Source organism: Excalfactoria chinensis, chromosome 2 (assembly GCF_039878825.1).
Source record: "Excalfactoria chinensis isolate bCotChi1 chromosome 2, bCotChi1.hap2, whole genome shotgun sequence".
NCBI lineage: Eukaryota > Metazoa > Chordata > Aves > Galliformes > Phasianidae > Excalfactoria > Excalfactoria chinensis.
This window is the reverse complement of record NC_092826.1, coordinates 6901512-6918566: the sequence shown is the minus strand read 5'-3', so window position 1 is coordinate 6918566 and position 17055 is coordinate 6901512. Positions and strand designations below refer to the sequence as shown.

General features: G+C 40.1%; 1 protein-coding gene across 2 annotated transcripts in view; it reads right to left on the bottom strand.

Moving 5' to 3' along the window:
* Window positions 1-13969: 13969 nt before the first annotated feature.
* Window positions 13970-17055, bottom strand: part of ZFAT (zinc finger and AT-hook domain containing) — a 75404-nt gene continuing 72318 nt past the window's right edge. Inside the window, exon 16 of one of the 2 annotated variants that reach the window (XM_072328411.1) lies at window positions 13970-15176. In XM_072328411.1, coding sequence (XP_072184512.1) covers window positions 14949-15176 — 228 coding nt within the window. In that variant the 3' untranslated portion in view covers window positions 13970-14948. The remainder of the gene's footprint in view (window positions 15177-17055) is intronic. The other variant, XM_072328412.1, reaches the window with a different exon arrangement.

The following is a 17055-nucleotide window of genomic DNA, read 5'->3' as shown; positions in this document are numbered from 1 at the left end:
GTCATCTGAAGTTTGTTATTTACTGCCTGCCCTCTGAGCTGCCTTCCAGTTTGAGAAAGAAATTTCCCTGGACAACAGGCCGAAGGCGATTAAAATTTAACATCCAATTCACTGTTTTAACCCTACACTCTCCTGTCTCCCATGAAAGGGAAAACAGGTGTTTCACCCGATGTTCAAAATAAGAGCGGACTCAATCTTTGCAAAAGGTGAAAAACTTTTTTTAATTAAATAAAAGAAAGAGATAACTTGCACGACTAAAGCCAAGTTGGACAGGGCCATGAGCAGTTTGGTCTGGTAGGTGGCAGCCCTGCCCATGGCAGGGGTCAGAATTGGATGATCTTTGAGTTCCCAACCAACCCTAAGATTTTATGATTGGGAAGGAAGGGAGAAGAGAAGCTTTATCATTAGTATCCAGGGCTTTGTTTAGAGGGTTTCATATAGGGCAAAGAAAGAGACGAAATATTTATGGGGAAAAATCCATGTAGAATCTGTTTGGAATCCATGCTGTGTCACTCCAGCGCTGTGCACTTACCACAAGAAAACAGAAGCAGCCAACCCAGAATGCTCCATCTTCTGATTAAAAAGAGGAAGGAAGAGAGGAGGGAATTGTTATCGCTGTATTTGCAGCATGGCATGCTGACAGTTTTTTTTTTAAGTTACTTCTACAAGTGCACCATTAATAATTCATGCTGCTCCTAATCGGCAGGGCAGCAGCTATTGCTTTGTCGCTTCTCACAATGGCTGAGTGACAACGGTGGCTCTGACTCCGGGCGGCTATCTCTGACTGTGCCTGAGAGACACATCGCTGTCCTTCCTTTGCCATTCAATCTGACACGGCTGTGACAAATGCCGCCGTGCCCTGTCATTCCCTTCACCCTCTGATATCAGAAATCCATCACTTTCCAATGTGTGGTCTGCACTCTTGTCCCCCAAAGAAGAAGCTGTATGCTAATGATGTGCAGGTTTGTTTCTGGTTGCTTTTTCCCCTGTTACGCATTTTGGATTGATTGTGCTTCAAAGAGCACAGTGTTTAAGTGCTGCTGGGGACCAGCACCCAGCTGCAGCTTGTATGGTAATGGTGTCTACAGGGGCAGAGGGATAAAATAAAGGCTGTCATTTTTAGCTAGGAGACAAAGAACAGGCAGTGAAAGACCACAGCTGGAAGGTGTCTGTTGTCAGATGCTAAGGTGCTCTGGGGCCTGAGCTGGAAAAGTGCAGTTGAACCCCCAACACTACTAAAGGTTTTCCAACACACAGAATCATATAATTATTTGAGTTGGAAGGGACTTTTAAAGGCCATCTGGTCCAACTCCTCTGCAATGATCAGGGACACCTACAGCTAGAGCAGGCTGCTCAGATCCCTGTCCAACCTGACCTTGGATATCTCCAGGGATGGGGTATCCACAGCCTCTCTGGGCAACCTGTTCCTGTGTCTCACTATCCTGGTCATGAAACATGTTTTCCTTACATGCAGTCTAAATCTCCTGCTTTAGTTTGATACCATTTCCCCTTGTCCTCTCTCAACAAACCCTAGTAAAGAGGTCCCTCTCTTTCTTACAGATGATGCTGTAGATGCTGGAAGGCCATCAGGTCTCCCTGGAGCTTTCTCTTCTCCAAGGCTGAACAACTGTGCAGGACATTGCATGCAGTATGTGTTGCATATCCTGCTTTTGGCACATCCTGGGCTGCTTTGCAGAAGTCCATAGAAGAAAACAATCCTGCTTTCTGTCTCTCGTATTGTGGATGCAGTGGGTTTGAAAGCTGTGGGGTTTGCTTTGACCCTGACAGCAGCTTGCAGCCCCCTCCTCCTGGCTGCCTGCAACCAAGGGCACACACCTGATGCACTCAAACAAAACGATTCCATTCTCTGAATGTGCAATACCTATTACAGCACACTGAAGACCCTGTTGAAGCTTCTGGTTCAAGGAAGGGACTAGGAGTCTTAATGAGTTTCCTATTGTCCAGCACTTGTATCTTCCCAGATAAGCAGGTGTAGGCGAGTGCAAAAGAAATATTAAGCCACTGTAGCTGGAGATGCCAGTACCAGTGTTGTGAATCCTCTGAGCCCTAGAAGCTGGCTTCAGTGCCTAATTGGGGCATATCCAGCATTCAGCTGTCATTCCTGCAGCGAATGTTCACTCCATGTTGCCACACATGGGACAAAAATGTTACAAGGGCATTTTCTTATGGAGACACAGAATGCTGCTTCTTTCATCCTTCTCTGCTGCAGTGTTGCTACCAACTGCAAGCCCTAGAGGCGGGCAGCGGGCATTAGTTAGAAGAGAAAACTTGCTCCCAAGTCCACTGAAACCGATGGAAAAAGGATCTCCTTTTATCAGATTCTGAATCCTGCTCAATGGGACCTCATGGTTTAGAAAACAGGTTTTGTTGTTGTTGTTGTTTTGAGGTTTTTGATGTGGATTATTTTTTTTCCTCATCCCTTTGTTACTTCTCCATCTCATTTTGTGACTATAAAGTGCTTTTTACATGCCATGCCTCCAGTGACAAGAGGCTGAGGCAGAGTTACTCCTACCATTTGTATAACATGAGAGAAGTTAATTAAAAAGCTGCACAGCAGGGCTGGAACTGTTAGAAACTAGAAAGAGAGAAAGAATGAGGCAGAACAGCAAACAGGAGCAGACTTCTGATGTTCTTTGCACACGATGTTTTTTCCCATTAAAGTACTTTCATGGCAGCTCCATGCGCTTCTCAAAGATCAATTCATCTTGCACACAGGCTTTGCTGAAAGATAATGAGCAACTCCTAGCAAGAGTCAATTAACATGTAATCTTTGACATTTTGAATCAAGAGCAGTTGCCAAATGGTTTTCTCCCTACACCGAATGAAACCTATTGCTTAAGCATTGGGAATTTGATTTTGTTACATTTTTTCATAATCATCCAGACTGCTCTGCTTTCCAGTGTCATAGTGGGAATGAGCCCTGAGTTTGTTCCAGCACTTAGCATAGAATCATTAAGGTTGGAGAAGACCGCTAAGATCATCCAGTCCAGCAATCAATGGACAACGCTTTGCAGGGACCTTGAGGAGGATCTCTCATTTATCTAGACTTAAGGCTATGCAGGCTACAGAATAACTTCGGTTATTCTGGCCCACTTGATTGAAATGATATGAAAGTTTTTTAGTTCATCTGAAATCCCTGCAAACATTTTTATATGTATTTGGTGTCTTTGCTGTCTTCTCTTACCACTTCTGAAAACCAAGCAAATTACATTAGAGTGTAATTATCAGTTTTGTGTATTAATGACGGTTGTGGAAGAAAGGCTCAAGTGAGCTCTCAAATGGAAATGACTTCTGCAAAAGAACTAAGGAAAAAAAATGAAGTCTCTGGAACCAAAATCCATGAAGAAGTTGTTATAGACCACCTAAGCAGGATGAAGAGATGGATGAGGTGTTCCATGAACAGCTGGCAGAAGTTGTGTGACCACCAGCCCTTGTTCTCATGGGGGACTTCAACTTCCCTGATATATGCTGGGAATACAGTACAGCACAGAAGAAGCAGTCTAGGAGGTTTCTATAGTGCATGGAAGGTAGCTTCCCAGCGCAGCCGGTGAGAGCCTGTCAGGGAAGGGAATCAAACTAATCATCCAAAGAAAGGCAAGGAGCCTGGTCAAGGGTCTGGAGCACAAGCCTTCTGAGGAGCTGCTGAGGGAACTGGGACTGTTCAGTGTGGAGAAGAGAAGGCTCAGAGGAGACCTTACTGCTCTCTACAACTGAAAGGAGTCTGGGAAGAGGTGTGATTCAGCCTCTTCTATATAACTAGCAACAGGACTAGAGAGAATGGCCTCAAGTTGTGCCAGGGGAGGTTCAGAATGGATAGTAGGAAAAATTTCTTCTCTGAAAGAGTGGAGAGGTGCTGGAATGGGCTGCACAGGGAGGTAGTGAAGTCACTGTCCCCGGAGATATTCAGGAAACATTTGGATGTTGTACTGAGGCACATGGTTTAGTGGCAAATATTGGTGGTAGGTGGATGGTTGGATTGGATGCTCTTGGAGGTCTTTTCCAACTCTGGTGATTCTATGATTTCAAAGTTCTATGGACTATAAAATCTTCTAGTAGAATAGAATTCACACCATTTAACGCGTGCTGCATTGCAAGTGCAGAGTGGTTTTATCCACTGGTATGTGCTGACCCTCTTCAGATGAAATGGCTCACACCTCAGGTTCACCAGTCAGTCAAAGCAGCATAGAAGGCACTGTTGCCAAGGTAGAACAGCAATGCATGGAGCAGATGCAGATTAGCTGCTGTATATCCTGAGAGTGGCTGGCTAAAGCAAGGAAATGCTAACTGAAATTAACAGTAATAAGATCTACATAGGTACCAAGAAAGTTATGTTGTGAAATACATGACCCCCAACATTGTGGCTGATAAAAGTGAAAATGAGAGTGAGATGCACTACGCCAAAGGTAACTCATCAGTAAGAGCAGCCTTTTACAAGGAATAGATCAATGGAAGGTTCTCAGTGAGAAAACAATTGTAGCAAGTGTTGATGGTATACAAACAGAAAGGTCACCAAGGGTTTGGATGGAGCAGGATCTGAGAAGACTGAAGTTTCTAATTTACAGTGGTAGATTAATATGCTGACAAAATACTTTTGCAAGCTTGCAAAGGATTAATTGGGATGAATCCAGCTGCAGCCCACTGCATTAGTTGTGTGGGAGCAATTAATAAGCAGATTAGAAATAAAATAGTTGTTTACTTTGCATTAAGGCAACATTTCCATTTCAGAATTTCACTGAGATCTCAGGTCTCAGCACAGATACTCAGCACGGAAGATCTCTTCCAATGCCAAAGCTTTAAAAGTACAGATTAATTAATTTTCCAGGCACCATTTTAATGCCAAACAACTTAATTTGGGTCTTAAAAATGAAGATCCAGTTTTGCATGACAGATCTAAAAAGTGTTTAGGGAAACACTGTTCAAACGATTTACACACAACAAGGTTGGTATGAATGTACTTGGATTGGCTTGTATTTGTGCTTTGCAGCTACATAAAGGCCACAGAGAGCACAGGACATGTTTAAATGGTAAAGATAATTATTCCTAAACATTCATATTCCAGTGGCACTCACAAGCCCATCATGCAGTAGGGTCTAACTGCTTTATTCCATTTGTTAACACTGGATTCTAACATGGAGGCCATAGAGCTTCTCCTTCTGCCTCAAAGGAGGATCAGGACTTAAGTAGAGTTGCATGGCTTACATTTAAAATCCTGCACTGATGAAAGCCTTTCCCCACAAAAATCACCTCTGCAAAGCTTCATCTCTGTTCCATCTCTTCCTTCCTGACATTTAAACTCAGTTCTTGTTCCTTTCACTGGAACAGGCTGCCCAGTGAGGCTGGGGAGTCTTCTTCTCTAGAGATATTCAAGATCCGCCAGGACAGCTGGAGCCTGCTTTGGGAACCTGCTTAACTGGGGGTGTGGACTTGATCACCTCCAGAGGTCCCCTTCAATCTCTGTGATTGTGTGATTGTGTGGTATTTCAAAACCTCTGAGGCATGCCAAGTACTCCTCATCTCTGAATACACCTAGGGATGAACGCTGTCTTCTGGGTTGTACGTTTCTGCTAGGATGATGTACGTGCTCCTGGTGAAAGTTAATTGCCTTTTACAATGGATTGATTCATAGCATCTCACTCCCTGCCTGCAACACCATGCAAACAGAAATCATCGTGAGGGCAGTCAGCCCAAAATACACTGCGGGGATCTTCATGGGCTGTCGTTACCTTTGCTGAAAGCTGTTGCAATACTCCATTCTCTGCAATAAGTTCAGATCTCTGGATGCTCAGAAACTGGCAGTGCAGCTCTTCAGCATGTCCTGAGACACTGCTCTGCAACCATTTTTAAAGCAGCTTCATCCCATGTCCCAGATACTGCAAGTCTGCCAGAGACCCTGTGGGTCAGCAGTGCAGCTCCCACCTTAATGCACAGAGCAGTTGAACACTCAATTAGTGGCAATGAGCTCCCAAACTCATTGGCACTGGAAAATTAGTTCTGTTGTTTGCGTACTAATGCTTCAGAATCTCTAGACATGCATAGCTAATTTTGTTTTTAACCACTCTAGCTGCTCCCCTCAGTCTCCCAGAGCTCCTGAGAAGCACTATAACCCCACTGGTTCCCATTTCCATGATGCATGTTCCCAACACATGCAATTACTGCATGCATAATTGCCAGCTCACATACACTCAATTATTAGTTTCTAAAGCAGGTATTTAACTAGTCCTTCTAAATCACTGGGAGAGTGATTTAAACATGATTTTATATACCCTTGTGGTGTCAGCCTTAGTGAAATGGTTTGAGTGTGCAGTAAATCACACTATCCAAGCCTTAGCGCTGTCTGTTTTAAAATCAGGACCTACCATCTCAGAACAAGACCTTTAATACACAGAAACCTTTTAAATTTCGGAATATCTGGATAAAGCAGACTGTCTTAAACAAAGGCTGAAAAACAGACCAGCACACTCAGCATCACAAAAGAGCATCAAGAGATCTGAAAGCACAGCAAAAGTGGCAAGCACGTTCTGCTGAATATATAGCACAAGGGACTAAGCATGAACATCCAATTCAGATGGATCTTGGCTCAACTGGGAAATATGCAATTAAATGACAATCTGGCTGTACGCCAAGCTGTGATATAGGACATTCTGACATCTAATGCAAAAACCTTATTGATGCCTCAGAGCACTCAGTGCCTTCAAGTCTTTGTGGAACAACTGAAGCATAAAGTACAGACACTAACAGCTAGCCAACCGGGCTGTGAAAAGACAGAACAAAGTAAAAAACAAAAGTTTGTGTGTAGCTGAAGACAAAACATTTGCATTGCTTTGAGGAATGGGCAGAGGGACAGGAGTCCTGGTGGCTTACCCACAGAGATCAATTTGAGTTGGGAGGGACCCTTCAAAGCTATCAGTCCAACACTCCTGAACTGAACAGGGACACCTTCAGCTAGAGCAGGTTGCTCAGAGCCCCATCCAGCCTGACCGTGTCTCCAGGGACGGGGCATCCACCACCTCTCTGGGCAATGTGTTCCAATGCATAACCACCCTCACCATGAAAAACTTTCCCTGACATCCAATCTAAATCTCCTGCTTTAGTTTGAAACCATTTCCCTTTGTCCTATCACAACAGACCCTACTGCTGAGTCCCTCCCCTTCTTTCTTACAGCCCCCATAGGATCGTGTCAATACAGAATTTTGCTGCTACTTACATTACTAATGTTAAATTGAGAAAGACATACTTCCTTCTTGTAACACTACAAATCCGGGCTTTTCAAGAATACCGTATCCTTTACATGTCACTTTGAAAGCTGCGTTCATGCTTACCTTGGTGTTGCACCCCTGCCTTGGTATCTACTCAGACTTACCACTACTGCAGGCCTGACAAAATACACTCAGGCTCATGCTTGTTCAGACCCAAGCAACCATGTGTTGCACTGCCTCCACTCTAAGACACGGTGCATGGCATATCAGGTAAGATCCATTCCTGCTATGAGAAAAGCTTTCTTTCAGGAGAGGTTCCACAGAGGCTCGCCCTCGTCTACCCACAGGCATTTCTGCGCCTTGCCTCTTTCTTGCACATCGAGAGGAAAGATAAGATACTTGGCTCCTCTGGGCTCTGCCACAGATTTACAGCTACAGTTACTTTAATTCTCCATTTAAAAGATATGGAAAAGTGGTGTTTTAAGGACTGTATCAGTTCTGCCAGAGTAATATCTCTAGCACAACTATTTTCCTGCTGGCCATGCTCTTTTTAATGCACTCCAGGACACTGAACTGACACTGAATAGACATGACTTCTTGTGCAATTCATGATTTAAAGGCTTAAAATGCAACCTGAATCTGAATAGCTAAATTCAAACTTAGAACAGAATGCCACTATCCAGGCTACCTTTATGGCAACAGAAGGATGGCTGTTTTGGTTGGCTAAACAAATTGACCTTTGATCAAGAGATTAAAGGAATGTACAAAACAAAGCAAAACAAACAAAACAACAACAAAACCCTGCCCAAATCAAGAGTTAAAGAAAGCAGATGAATCATGTAGGACTTTTTATGCCAGAGAATTATAATCTACTGGTATTGGTAAGCATCAGTCATGTCTTTTATTTCTATTAAGCCATAAATAGTCAAGAAGTGATGAAAAAAACCACAAACCACAAATTAAAATCAGCAATGATTTTTTTTTTCCCCTTGAAATTCAGGTACGTATCACAAATTCTGAGCTTGTTACACGAGGAAAATGGATGATCACAAAGTTTCTTAATTTGGACTTCCGTTCTTCCTCATGCCTCAAGTTCTTACAATTGCACAAGCGTTGTTTACATCGCACTTGACTCTACTCACATTAGCGAACTGCACTCTCATGAGCAAAATGTTCTCTTATTTACTTATTTTTCCTTTAAATTCTCATTCTGACAGTCTGGATTGGTTGTTCCTAAAATAAAGTACTGATGTGCCATGTTCTAGATCTGAGATCAAATGATTTCTATATCCAGCTACCTTACACTTGCATCACCCAACCTGTAAATCACATATACAAAGAAAAAAGTGCATCACAGGAGTTGTATCACAACAGCCACAGAAAGTTTTGCACTTATCTACTAATGTATTTTTCAACTACTCTAGAGATTATCTCAACTTCAGCTTCACGTCAGTGTTTGAAATATTACTGTTTTGGGAAAAACTGACAAGCGATTTCATTCCCAGTGACACGGAGAATTCCTGACTTGGGCCTTTCCTATTATATCATGATCTCTTTAACTTATTCAATTACCATTATTTTACGGAAATATTTGATTATTCCCATTTGAATATGGATTTGACCAAGCTGTATAGACCCAAAGTGAACACCTGCACCTGCACATGCTGTTTTCAGTACCCCAAGTCCTTTCAGGTTCTAGGAAGTGTTTTCACTCCTAAAACAAGTAGCAAAATAAATACTCTCAAGGCTAATAAAAAATGGAAACCATTTCCAAAACAAATTGTAAAAATATCGACTAGCCCTATAATCTACCACAATATTCTGTCCTTTAATTCCTTGCTTGCCCATCAAGAATATACTGGATGAGATAGCTTGTATAGTGTTATATATCTCGCATGTTCCTGTAAAATACACTTATGTGGTATTTCATTTGGATGCAAAACATAAAATGACTCCTTATTTTCCTGAAGATGATATTCCTTCAACCGCAGAAATCATAACGAAGCTTCTTATTCAATTTCTTATTACAAATTTCTCCTGTTTGATTTCATTCCCAAGCACAAAAGAGCTTTTCAACCTTTTTAATTTACTGAGGCTGATGAAGTTATTTCCAGCTTTTCAGAAAAATTCACAGCATTTGATAAAGCAGGCTGACCTCCGTGCAATGTTTTGATTATAATTTCCCTCCTTCATCCACATTTAGCAAAGATGACTCTAACAATATTTTTACAGACCGGGTCATTTACAGCATTGTCAGAGCTGTTTATTTTGCATTTTCATATCCTACTGGCAAGCATTACTCATTTCAAATCCTACACTGGATTCAAATGAAGAATAAGTGGCTTAAGATTTAAAAAATAGATGTTGCAGTCTTGCTCTTATTTAAGATTCCATCACACCCATTCTCATCAATTACTACTTTCGAAAGCATCCTTGTGAGGTGTAGCTCTGAATACAAAACATACAGGTCTTACATCATTTTGTTCGCTGTTGTTGTGATGAAAGCCTAGAAATCTGGAGGTAGAAGAGCAGCCTTTGAGGTCAGCTGCCTCACTCCCAGGTGCTCCAAGAGAAAGACGTTCTGCATCACGCAGGACTGAAAGGAATTATGTTTGCATATAAGCAGAGCATTTTCATCCATTTCTGTTTAGCAGTAGAGAAACACACGTTGCTTTTCTGTCTCTGCCTGATACACGCCAACTGTGGAGAACACAACAAACCTGAAGAGAGGATTTTGTTGGGAACATACAACAATGGCTGTGTAACTTCAACTGTCCTTTGAAATGTGTGGTGCCACTTGTAATCACTAAAGCCCAGCACAGGTAAGTTGAGAACAGGGACGCATGAAAGATCACACAACTAATTACCTGTACCTTGTGGAATTAAACCAGAGAAGATGATGCTGCCTATTAATGTCATAAGTTTGATGCTCTCAGAATGTGCCAAAAGATAATTATGACTAAGTGGACATGAAAGTCTTCCAAGATGAAAAGTTCTCATTTCAAGGAGGAAAAAGAGGACAAATAGAGTAGTGCTAATATTGATGGATATGATGCCTGCTAATGATGTAAAAGCTGGAAATGTAAACTGAGAAGCTGTCAAGCCATGTACAGTAAAACTCAGTAACCTCACTGTGATCAGATTATAAAAGGGAAAGGAACATCTGCAGTTTGTCGAGTTATGAGCAAAGACTGTAATATCAGCATTACCCAAAGAAAGCACATTTTTACCAATGACAAGGTCTGCAAATGAACTCACATCCTTCTCTATTTAACATTTCAGGTATAGCTCAAACATATCTCCAAAAAGCAGGAACTGCAATGTGGCATCAACAAAATAAACGTAAAATAAACAAAAACAACCACTGTGATTTTGCATATAGCATCTGTTCTACTCTGCTTCACTATGTGCACTCTGATAACAATCATTACTTTCGGATGAAAAGAACTGCAAAATAAAAGTCAACATTCTTTTCAATTCAATACGAGTTGTGCTGTCCTCAGTTGAACCTCATTGTTCTTACAGATACAAGACTTAACATTTAAGTAGGGCTTTCTAGCTCTTGAAGCGTAAGACTTTGACAGACAACCTCCTGCCTCCACAAACGATGCAAATTTGAAAGTTCTCCTGAATTGGTCAATCCTGAGTTTTCAATGTGCTTTTATTCTAAAAATTTGATTTTCAGAAGGGCTGAGCACTTGAATTTCCTCACTGCGACAGTTTTCATACCTTTGTTAACCTCACTGAAGCTTCAAGAAACAGTGCAGCAAACGATAAACCCCTTCTGTAGGCAAGCAGTTCAATACAAAAATCAAATCCTGATTCTGCAGCTAAACACAGCAGTAAAAATTTCCCTTCCATACCAAATTCTCTGTCTGCTAAGAGTTCAAAACATTTATTTGAACCACTGAATATCTGTAACATCTTTCGTTTAGGTTCAACAAGACCAAGTGCCGGGTCCTGCACTTTGGCCACAATAACCCCATGCAGCGCTATAGGCTTGGGGCTGAGTGGCTGGATGACTGTGGAGAGGAAAGGGACCTGGGGGTGTTGGATGATGCTCGGCTGAGCATGAGCCGGCAGTGTGCCCAGGTGGGCCAACACCTTCACAACCAAGAAGGCCAACAGCATCCTAGCCAGTATAAGAAATAGTGTGGCCAGCAGGAGCAGAGGGATGATCATCCCTCTGTACTCAGCACTGGTGAGGCTGCATCTTGAGTATTGCGATCAGTTACAAGAAAGACATCAAAGCCCTGAAACATGTTCAGAGAAGGGCAACGAAACTGGTGAGGGGTCTGGAGCACAAGGCTTATGAGGAGTGGCTGAGGGAGCTGGAATTGTTTAGTCTGGAGGAGGCTCAGGGGAAACCTCATTGCACTTTACAACTTCCTGAAGGGAGGCTGTGATGAAGAGGAGCTTGGCCTCTTCTCCCAGGCAACAAACAGGACCCAAGGAAATGGCCACAAGTTGATTCAGACGAGATTTAGACTAGACATAAGAAGGAACTATTTCTCTCAGAGTGGTCAGGCATTGGAATGGCTGCCGAGGGATGTGGTGGAGTCACCATCCCTGTCAGTGTTCAAGGGGCGTCTGGATAGGGAGCTAGGAGGTATGGTTTAGTGGTTTTTCTGTAAGTATGGTAAAGGGAGGACAGTTGGACTAGATGATCTTGTAGGTTCTTTCCAACCTTGTGATTCTATGATTCTATAATTTCTGCTACTCTCTTTCTTTCCCTACTGTACTAATAGTACTTACTTACTCTTGACATATAAGTTGGTGGGATTTTGAGGGGGTTTGTTTGTTTTATATTTGTTGAGCACGCATCCAATCTGTGACAGGATATAAAGAAATGTGAAAGCATTTTTAATTGCCTTTCAGTAAGTCTGACTTCTACACTGAAGTGGCAAGATTCTATGTGCGAACTCGGAACTTTGTAACTTTAGAAGATTTTTCCAATGAAATTTATTAAGACAATCTACACTGTAAAGAATCTGTGTTGCTTAGGTGATAAACAGAAACAGACCCAAGCAAAAGAGCTGATTCTTACATTCTAGTTAGTTTCAAATCCAAACAGAAGCCAACTGAACAGCCAAGGCCTCTCAGAACAAGTGACTGGTATAAACAAAGTTGTGTCTTCCTTCTTTTAGTAACTTGCCTCTGAAAAACAGACAAATCTTTTGAACTCCACTTTGTGAAGTGCAATGACCTACATTAAAGAGGAAGCACTTATCTGCTCAGGAATATTATAGCTGTTGTATATTCTAAAAATATGAAAATGTATAATAATTATGGAGACAATAAATCAAGATACAGCTCAAAATATTTCCTGTCTTAGAATCATAGGAAGATCTAGGTTGGAAAAGACCTTCAAGATCATCTGCGTCCAACCATCACCTAATGCTGCTAATTCCACCACTAAATCCTCTCCTTTAGTGCCACAACCACACATCCCTAAAATACCCACAGTGATGCTGACTCCACCACTACTTTGGGCAGCCTGTTCCAATGCTGGTTTCCAATCATTGCATTTCTAAGCAGATTTGGGGAAAATAATAATAGCATCTAAGAAAGCACTTGAAAAATATTTCTTAAATAAAAGGGTTATAGAAAATTACAACATTTATGCTTTAGATTCAAATTCTACTACCTATATTCACATCTGAATTTATCTGTAATAGAACTCATAAAATTCAGTAAAATGAAGTGCAGGTTCTTCCTCCAAAACATCCCGAAGCATGGCTCTTGTAGTGCCATCTAACAAAAAGCAAATCAGACTTTAAATTCTAGTTGGTATGCATGGCTACAGCATGCCAGAGTTAAATTATGAAAAATATACCCATTTCTCCAAATACTGACATATGTCACATAAGCAGAAGTACTGAATCTTTCTGGAAATAATTTACTTGAGAATTTTTGAATGGGATGTACCAAAATACTTTTACATCCTTCCTCCTCCCTTACAGATAATAATACAATACATTGCTGGACTGATTCAGAATGGTTTTACATCAAAAACATAGCTGTTACTGCACATATGATCAAGATGCACTTCCAAATGTGGTTCAATAACGAACTGGCTATTTTTAATAAATTCTAAGAAATTATATGAACACCTTTCAAGACTGTTTTATTCTCTTTCAGATAATAGACTTATTTTTGCAGTTCAATGCTGCATTTTAACCACTACTTAAAAAAACAAGTTTCTTTTGCAGATTAATCAAGTTGGCATATCTGGTGCAACATTTTCTACATCACAATTGTTACTGAACACCTTTCATCTAATTAAGTTTACTGAAGTCGACACTGACATGTAATCAGTCCCAGCCAGTTACAGTAATTGGCAAAAAAATATATATAAAAAAATATTTCTGTCCTACAAATCTAACATCCCTAGAACATCTTACACACTTTCAAGATTTAAGCAGAAGAAACGTAGCAACCACCCTGCTTAATTTTGAAGTATTTGGTTATTTGTTTTCCATTAACAAATTTGAATTCCCTATCACCACAGTCAATAGAAAATCTGTCACAACATGTCTGCACTCTAATTTTGCATGACGTGTAAGAAAGCAGATTTACAAGAGGTAGGCAACCAACTCAATACATTACATGAGTGTATTTAAAAGCTTTACTTATTCACTCAGAATGCCCATAAATAAGTTCAGTTACATAGATAATTCCTGCTAGACTTCATTACACTACCTTCCTGATTAGAAACTACCAACTGGACAAATAATTTGCCAAAGTCATCAAAAAAAACCCATTATTTACTTAGCTGTGAAAAGGAAGTCAACACATTGCATTAAAGTGCATTAAAGGAAAACATGACAATTTTATTATTAATTAGTAACTTTTATAGCTCAAATTTAAAAATATTAAATCAGAAACAATTCAAATCCACAAAGAAAAATCTGGAACTATATACATTTATAATTAATAATATTTAAATTTTTGTCAGTATTTACTTACTCTTTGTACAAGTTCTTTCACACAACCATATTTACAAACATATTTTTAAAGCATATGAACAAACATATTTTATTGCATTTACAAATAATTTGAATATTATTTTTTCTAAAAAACTGAAGACTATTCCATTGAGTCGACAAACATTTGGTTTCATCCTATGCTTCCGAACAGTTCCTTATTCAGTGGGATGGAAGGAGTTATTGTCCAATTGTCTAAAAAACAACTGGTACCTAGAATTATCATATATGGCTTTAAATATCTCCCAAACAATCAACTCACAAATACAAATTAAAAAAGAAGTCCTTCTAATTTTTCCTTAAAAAAAAAAATCCCCCCCCATAAAAAAAACAAAAACAACCATTTCATTTCCATTGAACTCAAGCACTAACTCATCTATAAGGTAGGATGGAGGGACTTTTCTAGACAATCTGCTGCTTTGATGGATGTTTATTTCTATTGTGGTCAAAAACGATTCTGAGCAAACAATATTTTGGAGATTTATGGGAATCAAATGAGATCTTAGATGGGAAAGAATAACTTTTCCTCATAATAGGAACTTTTTTTTCAGGAAAAAGAAAGTCCGAAATCATTTTGTACTGAAAGTTACTGATACAACCCAACCAGCTGTATCTAGTAACAAGGTTTTATCTCACAAATTAACAATAAAGTCTGCCTGCTTGCTTGTTTTTGGTTGTGTTAGGAAAATAAATACAAGTTTAGGCATTCGCAAACCAAGAAGGCATCTCATTTGAACACCATTCTTTAGAGCTCCTGCACAGATTGTTCTTCTACAGACTGCATCGCTTCCTGAACATAAACAATGAATTCTGAAGCCTCTCCGCCCTGTGTGTAGACAGTCACTGTCTCAATTCCCTCCACTTCATCTGATGAGACTACCAGGTGATGCTGCTCAGACAGCTCCACTGAGGCCTGCTGCAGAGTCTCCTGAATCATCAACGTGTGATTGGCTGATGGCTCCTCTTCTTTTACCTAGGGAGAAATTGAAGTGTTAGCATCAGTTTCACTTTTCCAATAAATAACCGCTATTGTGATGATTAATGCAAATCCGACACAGAAATAGGAAACTTTTGAAAGAAAATATCAGTTTTACACAAAACTCATAATGATTACTTTTAATAGGTGTTTAGACACACAAAATACTGAGAGCAGTAATCCATCATTTCAGTTACATGCATGGAGAACTAGGAAGTTACAGGAACGTAGGTCTCTTCAAACAGTTTTAATCTCTCACCAGTAATTAACTGAAAACTGCTTTTATTTAAATAAACCAAAAGTCAAACAACTCCTCCAGTATTAATGATATGAGAATCCATCCAAAACCACATTAAAGACATCCACAGTTATAACATAATAATCACAGAATGGCTTGGGTTGAAAGGGATCTTAAATGATCGTCTGGATCCAACTCCCCTGCTGTGGGCAGGCAGTGTTGCCACCCAACAGACCACAGATCAGTTCTCAGTTTTTTACCCGACAGATTGTTGATCACTGTGAACTATAACAACAGAAACTGTAACCAGAGTAATTTATTAGAAAACTGTGAAATTTAAGTTTTACTGAAGTGCACCCCTAACACCTGTACGTGAGGTACTAATTTTTACATTACTGAAAGAATACTGAGTGTAGCAACTGAAAATTGCTATTAATAAGCATTCTACTTTTTGTCAAAAAAGAAAGATGTGCGGCAGATTTTGGTATCAAGAGAGCTCAACTATTTGTAAGTTATACTGAGACTACAGTACACAGCAGAATTCGAGATCGAAACTTAGCTCTTCACTGGATCTATACAACCTGTCAGTACATAGTGTTCCAGGCCAGTAACAACACATTAGATGACTAAGTTAGGAGGAGGAGACTGATTCTAACAAATACTAATTATAATATTCTTTTGGGGACAGAACGGGATAGCAATTTTTACATGCACAAGATACATGCAAAGGCATCTGTTAGGTGTTTTCAGCATAACACCACTCCCCTTCTTCATTGAAGAGGGCTGTCTTACTTGCTGGAGCATAAATGCCAACCCACTTGCATCTGCAACATGCAGTTAATTAGCTGCTCTCTTTTTTTCCTATTTGGAAAATGGGTAGTTTTTGCTAAGGCCTATTTCTTTTTCATTTAGGCTTAGAAAATGCTCTATGAAATGAACTTCCAGAGATAAATGATGTTTATTTGTCACTGCAAGAAAGTAGCTGACTGAATCTCTAGGAGCAATCTCTACAGAAATACTTTTTTCACATCATCAAATGGATCTATAAATCACCAACTTACCTATAAATCATGAACAAAATATATATTTATCACCAACAACAGAGCACGAACACAGAACTGTGGTTCACCTACATACCCTTGCAGAAAGCATAACTTGATGGCATTTCCAATGATCACAGAAAGGGTAATATGAAGAGAACATGGGATCAATAAATTATCAGTTTACTAGATTTCAGTGTGACCCTTGTACCTCAGAGCAGTGCATGGTATGCTCCTGGCTGCACTGAAATAAGTATGACAGATTCTACTCTTTGTGGAGTCCACTAAATTACATACACACAGACCTGTAACAGGCTTCTTTGTTGTTTTAATTAGAAACTGATTCAAAAGTTCTCCTCTCCCACTTTGTACTACATTGATTTCTAAGCAGTACTGTTAGAGCAATGGAGTCCAAGAAAATCTATAGAAGTTCACTACTGATGCTTAGAAGAGTGGGAACAGGGGAAGAACAGCAGTGAAGTGTTCAAGCATGTGCCTGGCAAGGAGAAATTCTGTATGTTCTTTTATTTATTTATTTTACACTTCACTAAGCAACCATTCCCATTTTTGCATACTGACTGTTCTGTAGGGTTTTCAT